Source organism: Toxorhynchites rutilus, chromosome 3 (genome assembly GCF_029784135.1).
Source record: "Toxorhynchites rutilus septentrionalis strain SRP chromosome 3, ASM2978413v1, whole genome shotgun sequence".
In the NCBI taxonomy this organism is placed as follows: Eukaryota; Metazoa; Arthropoda; class Insecta; order Diptera; family Culicidae; genus Toxorhynchites; species Toxorhynchites rutilus.
In genome coordinates this window covers 265,183,805-265,204,509 of record NC_073746.1, presented here as the reverse complement: position 1 = coordinate 265,204,509, position 20,705 = coordinate 265,183,805, and the positions used below count along the sequence as shown (strand labels likewise).

The following is a 20,705-nucleotide window of genomic DNA, read 5'->3' as shown; positions in this document are numbered from 1 at the left end:
ATTATTACATATACTTTTGTCGGCCAAAAAACTTATTTTCACATACAGTTTGCAACTTTTAAAGAAGAAGCACCTTATCTTTCCCCACCAAATTTCAAAAAATATAAATCCCATACGTACACTATCCAATCCAACAATATCAATAAATAGCTGTCTATTGATGTTGGATTCCAGCTAATATTCTATCTTGTTCTTAATACCGCTGAACGAAAGAGCGAAAGAACGGTTCAAAAGGACTGATTCACTTGGATGAACGGTTAGTGACTGAACCGTTCATCAAAGTGAACTGTTTTGCCCATCTCTAGATACAACCCGTGTACCTTTAAAAGAATGTGTTGTTTGTCTTTCATTTTTGCAAAACCTTGAAGGTTCTCAAGATATAGAAAAGAAGTGGTTTTTATCAGGAACGGAAATTGCATCGAAACCCGCATCTAAAGAAGCATTGTCGACCATTTTTGATATAACAGTACTAACGGCCTGCGGTGTTATCTTCATCCTGCACGAATAAATTATCCTCTACTAATAATGGAAATCAATCAATCGCTCACAGTTTATGTGCATTATTTTCAGAATATTTATTTCACTGAAAGAGATCAAGAAGAGAGAAGTATGGATGTTCGGCTGGCACTCTCAGAATCTCTTTACACAATGCCAGCAAATGCTGAATCTGCCGAACCGTTTAGAAACAAGTGCGAATCGGTTCTGAAAATTGCACTCTAGCTACTTAATTTTTTTTTATAGAATAGATTTAAAAAATAATATCTATACCCACTCCCCCCTCACCGTGGACGTTTTCGTAACCTCTACCACCCCTAAAGTTGTCCACGTGGTATGTGGAGAGCCCCTTACAGTTTCTGAACAAAACACTGCACGCTATTTTATACGTCGAGTGATTTTCGTGTGCGATTAAAGCTCACCTGTAGTGTATGTCAAATCGCGTTGGATGTGCTGCTTGTAAATAAACCACTGAACTCAGTTTCTTTGCCGAGTATATACTCTGGTATGCGAAACATCAGAAAGGAATGCATTGATAGAAAGTTCCTCAGAAGCATTGATGCTTGATACCAGGATTTTTGCAACAAAATATTAGATTCACTAAGATTTACAGATTATTGAAGTACGTAAATTTGACACCCGGCAGGTGATTATTCGGTGAGTGCTATTTATTTTTTTTACCGTGGACAAGTGACAATTTACGCAGTGGCAATCGATACGACCGGTCTTTCAGTCAGATCTATACAAAATATTAAAACAAAAACAAACCGCAGTGATTTGAATTTGAATTGTGATCGAAGAAAACAATGTATCTTTCTGCAATATCATCAAGATTTTCCCATAAATTACTTTATTTTCTAAGAATAAGTTGTGTTTCTGTTTACGCTATGTTTGCATCAAATCGATCAATGACTCCATTTGTAATGGGGGCTATTGCAAGCCGCTGCACGAGCTTGCATACAAGTGCATTCGTCAGAACAGGTGGGCATTGTCTTATTTTTTTTTCTCTCGTTTCCATTCAACGGTGCTCTACTTTTGTCGATTCATATATTGCTATTCATGATTGAATAATGTTATTTGGGTTCGTTGTTATATCACACTGAACGTTAGTATTTTAGTGGTGGAAGAATTCACATGACGAAGATGAAGTATCGACATTTCTATCGTGGTATGCAGCAAGTCAGCTTTAAATAGTTATAATTTGAATTGAATTTAATTAATTCTTTTTTTATTTAAATACTTATAATACATAGTCGTGCCTCCAACTTAATTCAATATTATGTCATCTCAACATACGCAAGACTTCACCTATAGAACTATAGAGAGAATGATGGCAACACTTAATTGTTAATCACTCAACAATCACACCGACAAAGTGACCATCAAAAAACTCCGAGTGGCCTTGCTCACTCACAGCGCCAAACTTCAATTAAAAAAACTGTGCGTTTCAACCTACTGGCCCACTGAACGCTATGTTCGCTTTCGCGCATGGCATAGCTTTGCGCGAGTATTTTTCATTCGTCGTCAGTATTATGTCTATACCCGTCGCGAGTATACCTTTGGCGGCTTCTTATACATTCTGTATAACTAAACGAAATATAAATCTGCTGTTGTATTTTGCTTCGTGATTTTCACGATGAAGTGTATATGCTATCCGTAACGTGCGATAACTAGCAGTTCTAAAAATACAAAGAGCCTCCAAATTCACTATAAGCGTGCGATTGAACGTGTAAGTTCGTAATTGGAGAAAAGATTTTTTATTACATCGAAGACACAAAATTTCAGATTTGGAGATGTGCGTTGATCAAACGATGTTTCCATTAGGGTGCTGCCTGGTTATTGTGTGAAGTGTACTTAAGTTTGCGTAATCCAAAACTGGGCGAAATATGTGGATTGGCTAATCATTGTGAATTTCATCGATCGATAGGTGAAAATGTTATAAAGTTGACAAATACAGAAAAGCAGACTCAAATGTTGGAGGCGAAATAACTGCAAAGTTTAAAGTATCTCAAAAACAAAGAATGGAAAAACTCAAATTCCGAACACTTCATTTTGAAAAGTAAATTTTCTGAACTTTTATTTTATGCACAATTTAATAATGAAAACCTCCACATTCTTTGGGGTATACACTTCCGTATGGCATCATTTATAGGTATCAAACACCCCATAATTTATTATAGTAAGCATTTAAAAAAAAATGACAGCCAAACCCTGTAAAAAAGGTAAGAATCTACTGTAACTAATTTTAAACTAGTGATCATTAATGAAGAAATCTTCGTTGAAATTAGTATTAAAGTAATGTTCGTAATATGAATCAAGTTTCGATGCATAATTAATTTGGCCTAAAAGGACTATCCAGTTCTGCAGCAACAATAGAAAAGAACCTAGCTCCATTTGTGAACAAATGTTCATAAGTCCTTTCTTGGCAAACCGTGCACTACACACACACAAACCAACGATAGTGAAGAAGCTTTTTTAACAGGTCTTCCACTAATGCCGGATTTACAATCCTTCACAATGAGCGCGATTTTTTTTCTTCAATAATGCCGGATTCACAATCATTCACATTGAGCGCGATTTTTTTTTCTTTAATAACGATTTTTATTCGCCAACCAATCAGAGCAAAGCGCGAAATCATCCATGACAGTGCGAAAAAAGATAGAACTCTCCAAGCTTTTGCTGCGAAAATCGCGTTGCTTTGACAGGAGACGCTACATACATCAGAGAGGTGGAACAAGATATGCTAGATAAGAGGAATGATATATCGAAATGAATGTTCAGCTATATACATATGGACCGCTTCAATAAGTGAGAGCTGAGTCGATAACCTATTGCAAACGTATTGTTGCATAATCATAATTAATTTTACACATTTTTGTTAATATCCGATTGAATTTGTTAGTTTTTCAATTATTGATTATCTGGAATTTTATGCTTGTATTCAAACTTCTAGCGATATGATTTTGTTGCACCAATCTAGTACGACCTTGTCCATAACAAATAATGGCAGTATGATTAGAGGAATGCAGCTTTGACAGACACATTATGACAGATTATCGCGCGATATCGCGCACCATTGTAAAGAGCTGCACTGAAAAATATCGCGAGTGAGTATATCGCATGCGATTAACACTATACTCACGCATTGGTCTGTCAGACCGAGAAATCAATAATTCGCTCATTTCTCAAAAGATATCAACACTAGGACTTTGCGTTTCTCTCTAGCTTCGTTATTCGTCGTTCGTCATCGTTTAGCGTATCGCAAGTGTTGGTACAAAGGGGACGTGTGTCACTTTTTTAACACTTTCGGTCTGACACACCGACGCGAGTATAGGAGTAACTTTTCTGGACAAGTGCCTTTTTTCATATTCTAGAATATTGTTGAATGAAATGTATAAATTAATGTTAATGGCGTGGAATATTTATTGAATATAATGCATAAGATCATTACCGGACTATTCTTATTTGATTTCAGTCCCTTTTTGTAACAGCATTGAACGGATCCTTATATTAACCTTTTCGTCGATATATTCGTCGTTAGATTCATACGCTCAAAAACAAAATATAAATGTTTGACTTTCGTATAGTTATTCGCTAAATATAATGGTGATACATATACACACTTTTGAAAGAATTTCACTTGTGGAAGAATTGTAAACAGTAAACTATAAACTAATCGGTGGCTTATGGTAATTTTTAACAGTTACAGTTTCGGGGATATTTTTTTATAATGAAAAATATCAACAAAAAAACAAGAGAAAGAAAAGGAAGTTCCTAGAAATCCTTTTATATCATCTTTTTATGCCCTATCTATAAAAAGGCATTAATTCTTAGTTTACCAAGAATACAGAGACGAAGAATATTAGAAATATGCTAATTTTATATTCCAGAACCTTTACCATCTGGTGATTATATAGAAGGTCGGTATACATTCTTCGATAAAAGACCCGAAAACACGCAACAACTGCATGAAATGAAAAAAATATGTTTGCTTCGAGCATGCAGTTATGCTATGTTCTGATTCTTACTCCAATGAAACCACAATCGATTAATACGATTTCATATTATTTTAAAGCTCTTTATACTTCCATGAATTATATTCAGTTGCTTACTTTCAATTAATAACAGTGAAAATTTCAATTTTCGGTATTTGTGTTGGAGTATCAAAAATTACTCTGTTTTGAGGAGGCTGAATTAGATGACTATTAAAACATAAAAAAGACGAAGAAAACATATTTTTTGGAGTTTTTTCATTTAATCATACCCTATTCTTCAAATAAATGCCAATAAAGCCTGAAAAATACACAATGGCAACATTACAGAGAAGTTCAATTTTCGGTCTGTGACACCGTGCGCGAGTATACGTGTTATGATTTTGCACGCGAGTACAGGAGGGTTAAAAGCCTGCATTGTAAAGGAAGCATAAAACGGCAATAACTAAACCGAAAGATCGAGCTGCAGTGAGGATGTATAACATTTCTATAATTACGCTATACGATTGGACAAAACTCCATTAATCGCAGAGTTGTTGCTGGAAAATCCAATGTTCTGTCATCCACTGATGAGTTAGAGATCGTGGGCTGGCTAGCAGAAATGACCGCTGCAAGTCATCCAATCTGTGAAGAGATATTTAAAGTTAATGTAACACAATACACTAAAAATCTGGATAAAGCAGAAGTATTCCCACCCGGAATACCATCACGACGATAGGTGCCGCGTTTTCTAAAAAGAAATTCTACCATCTCGAAGGGAACGGTAACTCCTAATCCTAAAGGTGCTGGACGAACTGATAGTGGCCAGATGAACTCTGCAGCATTCCAAGAGAATATGACCAACGTATTTTATCCTTGGTTGGTCAAAAAAAATGTTAAGCTTCGCGTTGTTTTTGTCGGTGGACATCGCTCCCATGCGACTTACGACACGGTTAAATTCGGTAAACATCGCGACATTATTCTTGTCTGTCTGCCTCCAAACCTCACTCAATTTATTCAGTCAATTTACGATTCATGTTTCAACCCGATGAAAGCGGTCTGGGATACTACACTCGTTAAGTGGCGTTTTTAAAAATGGAGAGGCATGGTTTCAAAACGACATTTCGCTTCACTGCCTATTACTGATCAATGAATTTCTGAAGTGCGGCTTGCATCCATGGAACACCGAGGGCTTTGATTGTGAATCTTTCCCTAATCCAAGTTCAATTCTCAAACATAAACTGCAAAATAAAAGTTCTTCGTTGATTCCCGCAGATCCTGTCGATAAGACTATCCAACAATATTCCCGCATATTTGTGCTTTTCGGAATTTGAGTCAAAAGTAATTGAAAATATTGAAAATGTTGTTATTATATATTTTTTTGCTATGTATAGGTATTTGCAAATAAATTTTATTCCAATCAAGTGGAAAAAAATATTAAATTACTTCCCTGAAACAGTACCATTTATTAATGAGGCACTATTTCATGGTCAACAAAGTTTAAGTGTTCGGAATTTGAGACAAAACGGTACATACGATTAAAACCATAGAGTTAATGAAGCCACATTCGACTCCGAAGTAAGAACAGTATATACTGATATAACATGAATGTTCGTTCATAACTCAGTGGAGGACTCCAGCAATTATTGTTGTATTAAAAAATGTTCTGTACACTGAGTTCTTTTTTTCTACGCGTTCGCTTTTTTCAACGGAGATCGCAATCAAGAAAATCGCGTAATTTCGAGAGAAACGCGTAAAACAAAAATCGAATGACTTCGAGAGAATCGCGTAAAAAAATAATCCAGTTTACTGCATTAGAGTCTGGGTTGTTCGTTCGAATTGTCCTTAGTCGCATTCCACATGGTCGATCCATCTAGTTAGAGATGTTATGTCATTCCGACTTTGATCGTAGTGGTTTTGATATAGTTCGTGATTCATCACATATCTTCCTCTGTAGACAACAATCTATAAATCGTAACCCTTTCCGGTAAAATGCTCCCAGAGTGCTATCGGGGACTCCATGCGTATTTATGCTACATTCCATGAAGGAATTAGATCTTATTTACAACAATGGTTGGACAATTAATCCGAACCATAGCTGCAGTTCTCCAGCTCCGCACCGATTCTCACCAAGTCCAGTTCCAACCACTCCGCTCGCTGTTCTCCTCTTCTATTTGTCTCTACCGAATTCGATGCGAACACCATCTTTGCAGGGCTTCTGTTCGGCAATCTTTCTAACATGCCCTGTTCATTGCACTCGTCCGGCTTTGGCGACTTTCTAGTAGCCTTGTTCGCCGTAGATTCGCGCCAGTTCGTGGTTCATCCTCCTTATCCATACTCCGTTTTCCAGTAAACCGTTGTATGTTGCTCTGAGCACTCGGCGTTCTATCACCTCGAGCTTCTCTGTCGATCATAACACTACTACCAAGAAGGATTCTGTTATGATCAGCTCCTCCTGCTAGCATGTATTTAGTCTTAGACGTATTGATGCCAATCCCAATCGGCACTGCTTCGTGTTTCAGTCGGGCATACAAGTACGCTACCTTCATATGTGTTCTGCCAATTCGTTCGTCAAGATGCCTTCTTGCTGCAGATTTCGGAAGTCTTTGTGCGAGGCGTTTAGTTTCTTGAAGCACTTCCGCGACTCTCGAGAACAATAAATCTTAGGTTATTTTCGTATCTCCTCACGCTCTTCCACTTCATCGCGGCGCTGTGTTTGCTGCCTTCGCCTTCGGTGTCACTATCACCAGGTAGTGGTATGAGTCGAATGTTGGCGCCACGATAGGTTCTGGCGTCGATGATGTCTGAGAAGTTCCGACCGTCGATCAAAATGTGGTCAATTTGTGTTTCCGTTTGCTGAGGTGATCTCCAGCTGTAACGATATTGGAGGCTGTGCTGGAAGAAGATGCTACGTATGGTCATTTTCTTGGAGGCAGCGAAGTCGATAAATCTTAGGTCGTTTTCGTAGAATTCTTCTTTATTGTCATCGATGCTACCTAGATGGGGGTTGTGGTTCTGCATTTCCCCCATCTCGATGAAAGCTGTACCCAGCTCTTGTGTGTTGCCGTAGCCTTTGAAACGATCGCATTATTGCATTTTTCCAGCACATATTCTTCTTCTTAAATGGCATCTAGTGCCTAGAGGAACATCGCCGTCTCTTCTTGTGTTATTTCCATTAGTACTTAGTTGAGATTTCTATGCCTAATAACACGCCTTTAATGCATTCTGAGCGGCAAGCTCTGGAATACGCGTGACCACAGTCCAAGTCGGAGGATATTTCTTTGACGAAAAAATTCCTCCGACCAGAACGGGAATCGAACCCGAACCCCGGGCATGTAAGGCGTGACACTAACCACTCGTCCACGGGAGCAGCACACCTGCGGGCTCTCAATATTTCCAAGATAACTCGGGTACTCGTAAGAAAGATAGAGACCTGCAGTACCATGTCCCGAGCTTCCAATCTCTAGTTCGTGTTCTTTACTTGCGTCTAGTCCGATTGTCCTGTCTCGAATTTCTTTGTGATTTTTCCTGCGCATTTCATTTTTACGGATGGTTTGTAAGACTTGCACAAGCCCCCATTCTCGCTGGAGGACCATTGTGCATAGCTCTGATTAGAGTCCCACGCTGGCACGAGGACAGTGATCAGTCGCCCTTATATGGGAAACTATTTTGAGCTGCACATCCATGGTGGACAGACGCTCGGATAGATACTGTTCCCCGTCAGCATATGACTAAGATCCCATCGGGGTTGGTTACCCGATGTTCACTTTGGTTACTCGTACTCCATTTGGCACCGCGAGGAGGTGAGGATAGGAGTTACTGGATACGAAGCTAAGTAGCACGAGTGGGGTCTATTTCTTGCATGCAGGTAGATGAAATACCGATTGTTAAGTCGTTTACCAAAAAGCATTTCGATCTTAAAACTTCTTAATCCAGCCCTCCTCATTTCGGGAATTCAAAAAAATTTCCTATCCCTCGAGCGGATAAATAGAGATCGCGCGCGAAACAATAAAAAAAAACTAAAATTCCAGTATTTCATAACTATAGATGGAACCAGAACTCTTACTCCTTTACCAAATTAACGTCAATTTCACATCAATCAGTTTGTAATTCGTTTGTCATCTTTAGTTCTCAATCAGATCAAATAACCCATTCGGGGTGGTTTTGACCAAGTTGTGCCATGTTGTAGTGTGTATCTACTATTCTTACGATCACTCCTCATAGGTTCTTGATAGGGATTTGATCTGGTAAACAAGCTGACCAGTACAGAATCTGAAGCCCCCATTCAATAAACCATGCCTTGACTTTCCGGATTTTATGAATTGATGCCAAAATACAAAATAAATGATTCTGAATAACTTCATAGCATTTCTAACTGTACATTGGTGTTGATGAAAAGCTATCTGAACCTGGCCGTTTTGAATTTTGGACCCGAAGGTTTGGAGATAGGTTTTTATGGTTTGGGGAGAATTTGCTCAAAAATACCTGGTTTAGGTAGCCTATCATCAACACGAATAAACAGTCAGAAGTGCAACGAAGTACTTCTCAAATTATTTACTGGTGTTTTTACATCTAAAGCAGTATGATAATTGGGTAATTTGGCATCAATTCATAAAATATAGAAAGTCTAGGCATGGTTTATTGAATGGGAGCTTCAGAATCTGGACTGGTCAGCTTGTTTTCCAGATCAAATCCCTATCAAGAACTTACGAGGAATGATCGTATGAACAGTAGAAGCAGCTTACAAGCAGTATGAGTGATTTGAAGAGCTTAAACGAACAGTATCCTCTGCGTAGAACAACATACATACTACAACATGGCGCAACTTGGTCAAAGCCACCCCGAATGGGTTATTTGATCTGATTGAGAGCTAAAGATGACCTACAAATTACAAATTTATTGTAATTGATGTGAAATTGACGTTAATTTTGTAAAGGAGTAAGAGTTTTTCCATCTGGTTCTATAGTTATGAAATACTTGAATTTTAGTTTTTTTATTGTTTTTTTTATGTAGACAACGATAGATGATAAGAGATATTAAATCCAGTGGAAGCAAATTAATCATCCTGAAAGAAATCTTGGAAAAAAACCGAATTTATTCAGCGGAGGAATTTATTTTGTTTTCGCGTGTATAAGTGTGATTTAATTATGCTGGCATTTGCCTTTCGCTTACATATTGTGACATGTTTCGAATCGCTAGAGAGTGGATGATGATATGAAACAAAGTTAGTTCACACATTCCGAAAGGTGTTTTAAGTGTTCATCATCAATATCTGAAAGTGAAAATATCACCGTATTTAAGTGTTGAGCAGGGTGGCATGTGCAGATGTGCGCGTATGTGCTGTGTTGCTAATAATATTTTCAATAAGCCAAAAGTGTGCGCTCTTCCGTAGGAATTATGAAACCAGTGAATATTTCCTTGAATCTTAGGTATCGGTTGTCATTAATCATTTGAGGTGCACCGGTGAAGATGAATATTGAAGGAAGCCATTTTCATACTTTGTTGGTGATAGTGAAAGCTATCATTTTTGTTGCGCTTGCTCTTTGTGTTAGTGTGTTCTCGTTCCCGCGTGTTTAAACTATCATGGCAAGCGGTTTGTTTGCCTTCGTCTAGTAGAGATATGGCAATGTATGAGTGTTCGTTCTTATATTTTCTACATCGAGAGTATGTAGTGAAGGTATCACAGCCAAAGGAATCATCGGCATGATGGGCTGAGCGTGCAGTAGTGCCAGATAAGTAGTATCTTTCAATGTTTTGAGTTTTTATAGAACTCAAATTCAAAAATTCTGGAATTTTGAAATTTTTTTATTCTCGATTTTGACGTAGGACTACGTCTAACCGGAAGATTTTTTTTTTTTTTTTTTTATAAATTCGTTTATTTTTACAGGCTCAGTTACATAAGTTTAAAGGAGCCGAAATCTTAAATATATTTTTAAAACTATATATATGAACAATTTTCTTAAATCTATGGTTAGTAATGTGGGAAACCGATTACTCGTGGTGGACTCGAGATTAAAAGGGTGACATTTTCTCAGGAAAAGGATGGGGTATAAGGAAATTATTACAATGTTGATAATCACACACACTCAATTCCACCGGAAGATATAGGGGGTGAAATGGAAATCTAGGCACTGAACAAGTAGGAAAAAATGCAAGATTTGGAACGCTTATAATTCGAGCATTTCTCAATAGATCGCAATGGGTTTGGCATCAATTGATAGGAAATATATCTACGCATCTATCATAATGAATAACATTTCATTTTTCTTGAGATAAATAATTGAATAATTGTGAAATATCAAGCATTGTCAAAATGCACTATGTGCCCATTTTTGATTGGTCCATTTTGTGCTCCTCAAATCGTACCGACCAAAACGGGCAACTAGAGCAGCAGCGAAATAGAATGAAGCACCATTGGAAAGGAAAAAGAAAAAAATGAACGAAACATTGGTCGCTGTCTCACACATGCGTAATTCTCGAGCCAGCCAGTCAGCTTAAAAATCCCCACTCCGCTGCCGTAACGATCATTCTCATTCAAACCGTACACCACATCGGTTCGCATCAAAACACTTCAACAAACCAACCCAAGGAAAAGGAGGAAAAGTGAAGGGAAAGGCAAAATCCCGCACGAACCGTGTTGATCTGGAGTTCCCCGCAAGGGTAGCTAGGCCGAGCGCGTTAGTACCAGTGCACCAGTCCACCTAGCCGGCGTTATATAGTTTCGGCCGTCGAAGTGATCGAGTTGGCTGGTAAAGCTGCTCGCGACGATAAGAAAACCCGCATTCAGAACAGAACACATTCGGTTCGGTGGACATCAAGACAACAACAGGCAGTTGCAGCGAGTGGCAAACGCAATCGCAAAACGGCAGCTGGTAGCAGAAGAAAAAAGTTTGTTCTTTATACAACCTGCTTGGTGGCAAATCCAGAATAAGGCGGCATCGAGGGCGTTCGAAATGGTTTTTTTTCAAAACCACGAGTACTAAGTTTTCTAAAATTCCATAAAACACGGCGCTTATAAGGGCCATTAAATCTTTCAAAAAAGGGTTTACGAAATACAGTTCAATGCTTTCTAAAATAATATCCAAAATAATAATAAAACACAAATTGATTTTTTCATAATTTGTTTGCCAGTATATGATGAGTATGTGAATTTGGCAGTTGTTCTGAGCTTATTTATGGTTGGGAACTTTCCCGATTATTCAATATTCATTAATTTTTAAATTGCTTCTAGATTGAAAGTACAGTAATTTACATTTAGCTCGACATTCGACATAATTGGACGGACCTGTAATGCGACATATTTAGTTGGACATTTTTGTAAACATAAAGTTCGAGGTCCAAATTATGACCCCACATCGAAAGTCGACACTGTACCACTGTCATCGCAAATGTTCAATTACAGGTTAAAATCGCATCCAATGCGACACTGAGTGGTGTTTCGGCACGTCGCATTAAATGTAATTTACTGTACAACATGTCACAAGCTGGATGGGAAGAAATTTTCCAACTGTGAAAGCTGTGGCGAGTGGCAAACGCAATCGCTAAACAGGAAGGTTTAGCCGAACAAGATGGGGATATCGAGTGATAACAAAACAAAACAACTCTTTAGATTAAAGATAATTTTGTGATCCTGAAAAGGACCCTTTTTAGCCTGCATGTGAATCCAACGAGCGAACAAATCGTAATGAATGTATTTTTTTGCCATCGCTGCCTTTTAACGCTCTTTCGTTCGTCTCGTTGGACTCGCCCCTTTGGCTTAGTCTGCTGATTTGTCTCTATCCTGTGAGTGTGTACCGCTAGAGTACAAAAGGCGCGGATCGCATCAACGGATTGGTGCCGGAGCACCAGTATACCTAATAGCGGTTATAGAATTTCGGCCGCCGGAGTGCTCGAGTTGGCTTGCAAAGCTGCTCACAACAATAAAAAAAACCCGCAAAACCGAACAGAACAGAGCACATTCGGTTCGGTGGCAACAACTAGTTTCAGCGAGTGGCAAACGCAATCGCAAAACGGAAGCAGGTAGAAGAAGGAAAAAGTTTGTTTATACAGACTGCTTTGGTGGCAAAACCAGCCACCGTAAAACACGGCACTTTTCAGGGCCATTAAACCGTTCAAAGAAGAGTTATTGAAAGTTTTTCACAATACCAATGCATTCTAAAGAGACATAATATGACATATAATATAAACTGATTTATTTTGTTTATCTTGTTCTTGAACTTATTGGTGGTTGGGATCTTTTAAATTGATCATTCAGTTTTCACAAACCCATGCATGGTTTCCGAATTAAAAATGGCTTCAAATTACAACACATTGTATGCAGGATGGCATTAACGAATTTTCTCGGTAGCAAGAACTGCTTTCTTTGGTTGATAACTAATGTTGAAAAATGAATGACGTTACATCTGCATTGTATAGAAAAATAACTAAGGAGCAACATGATGAGCTATGTATTTCCTTATTCTTCTTTCTTTGTTTTTAAGAGGCATTGAACTTTGCAGTTCATTCGCCTCTATGTATTTCCTGCTGCTCTGTTCTTATTTTAAAGGGCTTTAATCCGAAGGTCATTCGTCCATGTATTTACTGTTGGTTTTTCAGAACGCTTATAGCTCGTTTATTTCTCGACAGATCGTAGAGTTCGTCTCCAAAACCTCAGTTCATTTTTATTTACTTTGTTTGCGGAAACTACAAATCTTACAATTCATTCGTCTCCGAAACACGGAAACAGTTTAACCCTTTCACGACCACGGGGACGCCGATGTCCCAAGCAAAAATCATGGATTAATTAAATATTCACGTAACCATTGTAAATTATTTTTTTATTTTAATATTTCGGAATGTACCTTTTTATTATTTTTACTGGCAATACATAATAGCGACCATAGGGACATATTTGTGCCATAAATTTAACAAAAAAAAAGGTAAAAGTTTTTTGAATTTTTAGTATAAATTATGTTTTTAGGGTGCCTATTGATTCATAACATATAGCTAAATTGATTTAATAAGGTACCGTAACCTTATGGTCCTGAAAGGGTTAAGGTACGGTAATGTGCTCAATAGTGAAATATATGATAGTGAATGAGCTGATGACCACCTATGCATCCCCTATCACAGCCATCATTTTGATTGTACGATATGTGCATACGCCGAAAGATGCCCGGCGTTGAACATTTAATAAGTACAAAGCCTTCGGAAAAAAATCAAGAATTAACTACAAGACAGCGAGAAAAAAATGAGAAAGCTTGTAAAAAAAAAACGCAAAAACACAACACCAAAGATGCTTTGCAGAACCCCCAACATATTCATGAAGAGTAAACAGTAAACTAATCCATTTTTCAGGTAGATAGGTAGGTATTCACGTAGCAGAAGAAAATAAAACAATATATTTAAAATATATATTTAGCAAAAGCTGTCCCCTTTGTATAGTCCTACGTCACTCCGGTTATGTCCCCGACATTACCCACCCGTCTTTTTTTTCAATTTTGTGATTCTTCAATTCAAATTATTCTTTAATTCTTTAATTACTTTTGGTTCCAGTGTTGGTGTACTCCGGATGGAAAGTCCACTGTTGGTCCGAGGAGAGTTGTACTATCGGTTACCTTCTTAGGTTTCCCAAAGATAATTATCCGTTGTTACGATTGGTTCTCGATAAAGCGAACGCGATATATAGTGCCTTGTTGATTGGTTTTAGATGAGTTCTCTCGGTTACGTTGTCAGGTTTCCCAAAGTTAACTCTTCGACGTCGAGATTGGAATTCGATAATGAGTAGGCGCGATTGTGTATAGACGGTCCAATTAGTTTTGGAGGAGTTCTCTGTGTTACCTTCTCAGGTTTCCCAAAGATAACTCTCGAGTGTTATAAGATACACATAAGTGACACATAAGATTTTCGTAATTTCGTTTTGTAGAGTGGTCGATAGTTCGCGTTTACATAATCACATCACTTACCTCGGTGAATCCTGATTATTACCTCTTCCCACTAACAACTATCCCTTCCTTGATAATCGCTAGGGAACCACGCTACAGAGACGACCCTTCTGGCCTTCGGGCGGCGAATATCATACTAACATTCCTTCCCTTCCCTGGTGACTGTAAGGACGTGGCCGGCGTCGTTATTGACCATTTAAAGCTTGAATCACCGAAAATTGCACAACGAGAATGATTTGCTAGTCCCAAGCGTCATTCTGTGTGTTCTTTGTGTAATTTGGTTGGTTCAGGTCAATCACGGAGAGCAACTACGAATTGTACAGTCTACCCAAGCTCAAGCTCAATATACTATATACTTCAATTCAACCGACTTCTTACCTATCTCTGGAAAATCAGAAAAGATGTAAACAAATGAAATTATCTTTACAAGCAATGTCTACTATGATTCTATACACTCTTAGCTTGATTCAGTGAAATTTTGAAACAAATTATTTCCAAGATGCCTTAATGGCAGCTTTTAATGTGTCCGTATTTTTTTCGTGTTCAACCTTTATATGTACCTATGAAAATAGAGAAAAAAGCATGTAGAGAAATAAACTAGTGCAATAAAATCCGGACAAAGTTACCATTCGAAAAATTTCGTTTTTATTTGACCCTTAGAAACTCAACGGAGCGAAGAAAAAATAATTGTCTTGCCTTATGTTTTCTGCCTTTATTATTGAAGAAAAGTGCACAGCTAGCCCTCGGGTTGAATGACAAACCATGACGATAGGTTCAACGATTTGTGATACACGGATGAGTATTCGCGCCTGCGTTCAATATAAGCTGGGCAGTTAGCTATAAATTCATTATCGGCCGGTTGTTCGAAAAATCGGAGAATAACTAAGATTTTTTCAAAGCTTGGCCGGTAATGGATTAAACAGGGGCGATTTGTGGTGGCTTAACGTTCACCGCAATTGTTTTGCACAATGATGTTAAAGGTTGAGCCGGTGATTTAAAACAAACAAACAAATACCGGTTGAATAATTTTATCGTCGATGAACTGCTGAATATATGTGTCGTACAAAACTGAGCTCGTGTTGCTTCATGAATTAGCTATGGATGTATCGATTTTGTTTGATCGGTTGAAATGACTACATGCTATAGCGATGAATTATAAAGAATTCCAATTCTAGTAAATCGTGTTAATATTCTGTTGTTTATGGAAAAATAAACCAAAACTTTACATCCAATTCCCTATTCCTTGTTATTTTCTTGAAACCTATAGAACGAATACACATGAGCTTATCAATGATTCCGCCTTTTTTGCAGATAAGAGTAACTCAACCGGCAGTGAGGCATCTGCTGCTGAAGAAGGTGAGGGGAAAATGAGCGTGGACAAGAAAGCCGAGATGCTGGCGAAACTTACCCCTCTACAGTACCGGATCACCCAGGAGGCCGGTACCGAGAGGCCGTTTACAGGAAAGTACAACAAATTCTACGAGAAGGGGACCTACATTTGCGTGGTGTGCAGCCAAGAATTGTTCAGCTCAGACACGAAATATGACTCTGGTTGCGGTTGGCCGGCCTTCAACGATGTGCTCGACAAGGGCAAGGTGACGCTTCACGCAGACCCAAGTTTAGCCGGTAAGGAATGGACTGCGTACTGGGTTTTTGTAGTAAAATGATTTTTAGCCAGTTTTTTTATGTTGATAGTTGGTTAATGATATTTTGCATGTTTAGAATTTGAATGCTTTCAGAACACGGTGATGTGTAAAAACGTGCATCTATCAGTAACTATTTCGTTCAGTGATATTTGCTGTTATTGCGCACAGTGGAATGAGGCATGCATGCCAATGTATTATCAATTTAACACTAAACCTACCACGAGGGGTCAAATGACCCATTTTAAACTTTTAGTCACATCATTTGCCTACACTACTTTTCCTAAAACATACATCGAATGTATTTTTCAGTGTTTACTCCTCTTTTTATTTTTTTTACTGAGATATATATGTAATCTGCCCTAACTACCACAACGGGTCATTTGACCCTTGCGAACATTTATATGATATCAGAAAGATTTGTATGTGGGATTGTGATACGAAACCATTGCATTACATATTTTTTTGCTTTTGCCTTATATAGTTTGTTGGATTTTGTGAATGAATTGTGAATGATCAGAATTAATCGTATTGCTGACTATCCAAGCGAGCCAACAGTAACCATTCCAAGCTACAGTGTTATTTTGCGTGTCATAAACTGTAATTTCAATATTTTGCTAATAATTGTTATCCCAAAATGTCGAAATATACAGGAGAAATATGGTATACCACGTTTCTCAACAAAAATATAAATATAGTCATTGTTCACTAACTATTTATAAAGGGTCACTTGACCCCCTGTAGTAAGAATAGGTATACATGAAACATCAGTAGGTTTAGTGTGAAAATTAGTCTCATCTTAGATTTCTTTAGCAAAATCTTGTTTTAAAATGTTGTAGAATGCTGATTACATGGAAGATTCGATACATTTTTGATACCGAATTGTTGTACGCAAAGTTTTATAATATCTAATTGGAATGGATTAATTTAGATTGGTCTAACAAAACACATAAAATGATTGTAAGGCAATAACTGCTGATGCTTTTGATACACAAGAGATAATTACTCTTATGATTACTTTAATATTTGTTGCCTAACATCAATGTATGTGTATTGATAGTAGGTTGGAGAAACAGAAATCCATTATTTTCTCGGTAGTTGTACAGTATCGATCAAACAATTTCAAGTGCATGCTCGTTGCCAAGGCGACATTTCACACTGAACAATCTTTTGCTGGTTTTTGTTTGTTCCATTCAGTTGTGAGTTACAGAGTAATAACAATGAAAGTCAACAAAGAGAAAATTCGGTACATTTTACAGTTTTCCTTTGATAAACACAAAAATGCAAGCAAGGCCGCTGAAATTGTGAATGGTGTTTATGGTGCAGATACTGTAACAGCTTATTATGTTAAATTTTATTTTTTCATAATTTTTTTTGCCGAGTGATAACTGATAACGTTTCTTGACTAGGCGACACTAGCCAGAATATTCACCGGCCCCGGACCTCCTAATGCCAAAGAGGGGCTATGCTCTGCGGAATGCACATATCTGCATGCTCGTGCTGTTTAGTCTTGACCGAGCAGTTGTCAAACAATCGCGCAAGTGCTAAGGATGACCGATTTCTGGATGGTAGCCAATTCCTTCTCGCTATCAACATCTTTAGAGCTTCCAGAAGAGTCTTTGGGACGTTCTCCCAAGAGAATGACTGGAACAATTCTTCCCTTAGTCCCTGCAGTTCCTTGAGTTCCACAACCAATGGCCGGTATTTGCAAATTTTGCTCTCATGATGTGTTCTATATTTTCTCCGGGTTGATGACACACCTGGCTAATGTCATGAACATCTTGATGCCAGACGTATCGCTTGCAGTTTGTTGTCCATGTTATCCTCTCTTGGATTGCTATCGCTATGTCGGCTTCTATTACTGAAGAGAGTTTACCACGCGTTAGCCACAGATAATATGCGGTTCTGTCGACGTTTGGTCGCTCTAGTTATGGGGGGAGACCATGCACTGCCTTCTGCTTCCAAGCTGCAGTCTTCTTTCTACTGTCTGCAGATGAATGCTTTCCTCCTTCTCTGAAGGTCTTCTAGGTTAGTTTTGCTCCACTTGAATACTCCAAAACTGAAGGTCAGTAGGGGAACCGCGAATGTGTTGATTGTGCGCATCTTGTTTCCCGCGTTGAAGAAAATCTTTGGGACAAAAATCTCTCAACTCAAGAACTTGTCTTTCGGTTCCGTTTTGGCAACGGAGACGCGAATCCCGGTAAGCTGTCGGAATCCGAGATATTTATGAGGTTCGCCACGAACCATGTCTCTTATCAACTCGCCGTCATAGACCTCGTAGCTTCCGGATTCGATGGGCATATTGGCATTTGTCGAGGCCGAACTCCATGCGGATGTCCCTGCTTATTTCTTCGACAACCCGGATAGCTACACCTAGACGCTGACGTGAATCGACGTAGACCTTGATATAGTTCATGTAAAAGATATGGGTCACTTCTTCGTGGACGCCGTCCCCATACATTAATAATTCAAAGGAAATTAATAGAAAATTCTAGCCATCAGATGTGATTTTTTGAGAACTGCCAAAAAAAAATTTCACCACCGTGATACGTTTAGAAGGATAGTTTTGAAGATCGATAAATTTTAGATGATATTTTTCGTAATAATGCACTTATGTGCTTTGTTAGCGTTTATGAGACATACCTCGTTTTAAAGCTCAATGTAGTTATAACTCATCTAAATGTTTTGTTTTGTATAAACAGAGTTCATTGTCATCCACACTATTTGTGATAATCACGGCAATAATCGGATGCAATATGTATTTGTGTGTCCTAATTCTTGCTCATCGTATTAGATTACGGAAACTTTCGTTATTCCATACACCACATTCGCTTATCGACGCACTTCATGGCACGCTCGCTTATTTTTTTCTTTGCTCGTGGTTTGGTGTTTGGTTTTGCTCTTTCAACGTGAGTTAGTATTGTTTACTTTGAGTTTTTCGCAATTATTATCGCTCATCTTTTTCAAAGTAGCTGTATAAACTTGAAAATATCTTTCTCTCCCGTAGTAGAATACGGTGTCGGTTCTAATAAATGGTTGTTTACTTTTCTCTCTTTCTCATTTTTCCCTCTCGACACGAAACGATTGCATATCAACCGAATACGTTACCACCAAATAAATTTTTGCCACGAAAAATAATAAAATCGTGCCATGATTTAAATTGTGGAAATCTAAAAACTGCAAACGATGATGCCATTCAATGTTATTCAATTTATACCGTCATGTTACCTGTATTTTCAATTAATATCCATGGCATTCTGTAACAATCTTGCTTTTCACATGTCATTTGTCCTTCAATGCGTTGTTTTCCCAATGCTTTAATTATACATACACACTATCCAAACTAATCTCTCCTCATTTAATCTGGACTAAATAACCTTCCCACACAAAACCAATCCAAAACTCCTGCTTAACTCACTCGCACTAAGGCGGCAATCTCCTATTGTTGATCACACAACCAGGCCGCATGCGGACGGAGGTTAGGTGCTCCAAATGTGGCGCCCATATGGGTCATGTATTCGAGGATGGACCACTACCGACGCGCAAACGGTATTGCATCAACTCGGCATCAATCGAATTTATTCCTGCTGGGACAGAGCGCAAAGATCCAGTCTAATCCAGCCAAAAATCTAAACCTTGCAGGCACAGGATAATACGCCTGTATAGAATAGAATTGGCCATCGGCGCGATTTGCGTTTGTTTTTATTTAAATATGTAAGAAATGGAAGGATCCAATCGATTAAAAAACATTGCGCATGAAGTGCGACCAAAAAGAGTGCGATTATACATGGAGTGTGAGGAAAAATAATCTATTGACATAATAGCACAACCAAAACCATTTTTATGTTGACCAATCTGCAAAAAAAGATTTGGTAATAATGACAAAATGTTATTTGATATTTATATGATTTTGTGTTTGAAATGCAAAAAAAAAAGATTAATACTAAATCAGGTACATTGCAAACTTCCCTGGTTCCTCACTAACTTTTAAATCCGTAGATTATGTAGGGATTAAATTATTACATAAACAAAGTGAATGTACAATATTACATTTTATAAAACTGTCAGTTAAATCAAGGCAGAAAACAAAAATCGAACGGTAGGATATACTAAATATATATATATATATATATATATATATATATATATATATATATATATATATATATATATATATATATCAAGCAATTTGTGATGCTACGTAAATTTGAGTGTCATCAGCGGCAAATAAAATGGTTTTAATATTCAATTACACCGTTATGTTTTTATTTTATAGAATATTGAGAATTTTGTTCGGAAAATGGCACATGTATTTCTTTCTGTCCGCAATTTCAATCTAAAATCTGCAAGGTGAGCCTGGTGAAATAGGTCTAATCGGAGAAACCGGTAAGGTATAAAAAAATCATCTCAATAAGTTGCAGCAATCCGAAAAATTAAGGAAAAGAAAGAAAGATCAGGATGAGAAGAAAGTAAGGATAGTGATGGAATCAGAATGGAGGGAAAGATAAGGTGAAGGTGGAACGAAGCCATTGTAGTAGTATAGGTAAAACCATGTGTTTTCAAGGGGTAATAGTGTTTGTAAGAGAAGAGCACACCGTTTGTTTTGATTTTAGTACAATGATCAATTTTGTTCACTTATTAGACTGTGTGGCGCTTCACTGACACGAGTCTTA

At 37.9% G+C, this 20,705-nt stretch overlaps 1 protein-coding gene across 8 annotated transcripts; it reads left to right on the top strand.

Annotated features, from left to right (window-relative positions):
- The first annotated feature begins 970 nt into the window (after positions 1-970).
- On the top strand, positions 971-20,187 carry LOC129777018 (methionine-R-sulfoxide reductase B1). Of its 8 annotated transcripts, none has more exons than XM_055783058.1 (4): positions 971-1,152; positions 1,436-1,476; positions 15,701-16,015; positions 19,461-20,184. In XM_055783058.1, exons 3-4 carry the CDS (start codon positions 15,757-15,759, stop codon positions 19,646-19,648), a joined length of 447 nt encoding a protein of 148 aa, XP_055639033.1. In that variant the 5' UTR covers positions 971-1,152; positions 1,436-1,476; positions 15,701-15,756; the 3' UTR covers positions 19,649-20,184. The 8 variants fall into 8 exon arrangements, with proteins under 8 accessions (XP_055639033.1, XP_055639031.1, XP_055639028.1 ...); XM_055783059.1 differs by lacking the exons at positions 971-1,152; positions 1,436-1,476 and adding exons at positions 2,012-2,224; positions 2,281-2,422; XM_055783055.1 differs by lacking the exons at positions 971-1,152; positions 1,436-1,476 and adding exons at positions 2,419-2,554; positions 2,648-2,717 and having other exon boundaries at positions 19,461-20,186.
- The last annotated feature ends 518 nt before the right edge of the window (positions 20,188-20,705 follow it).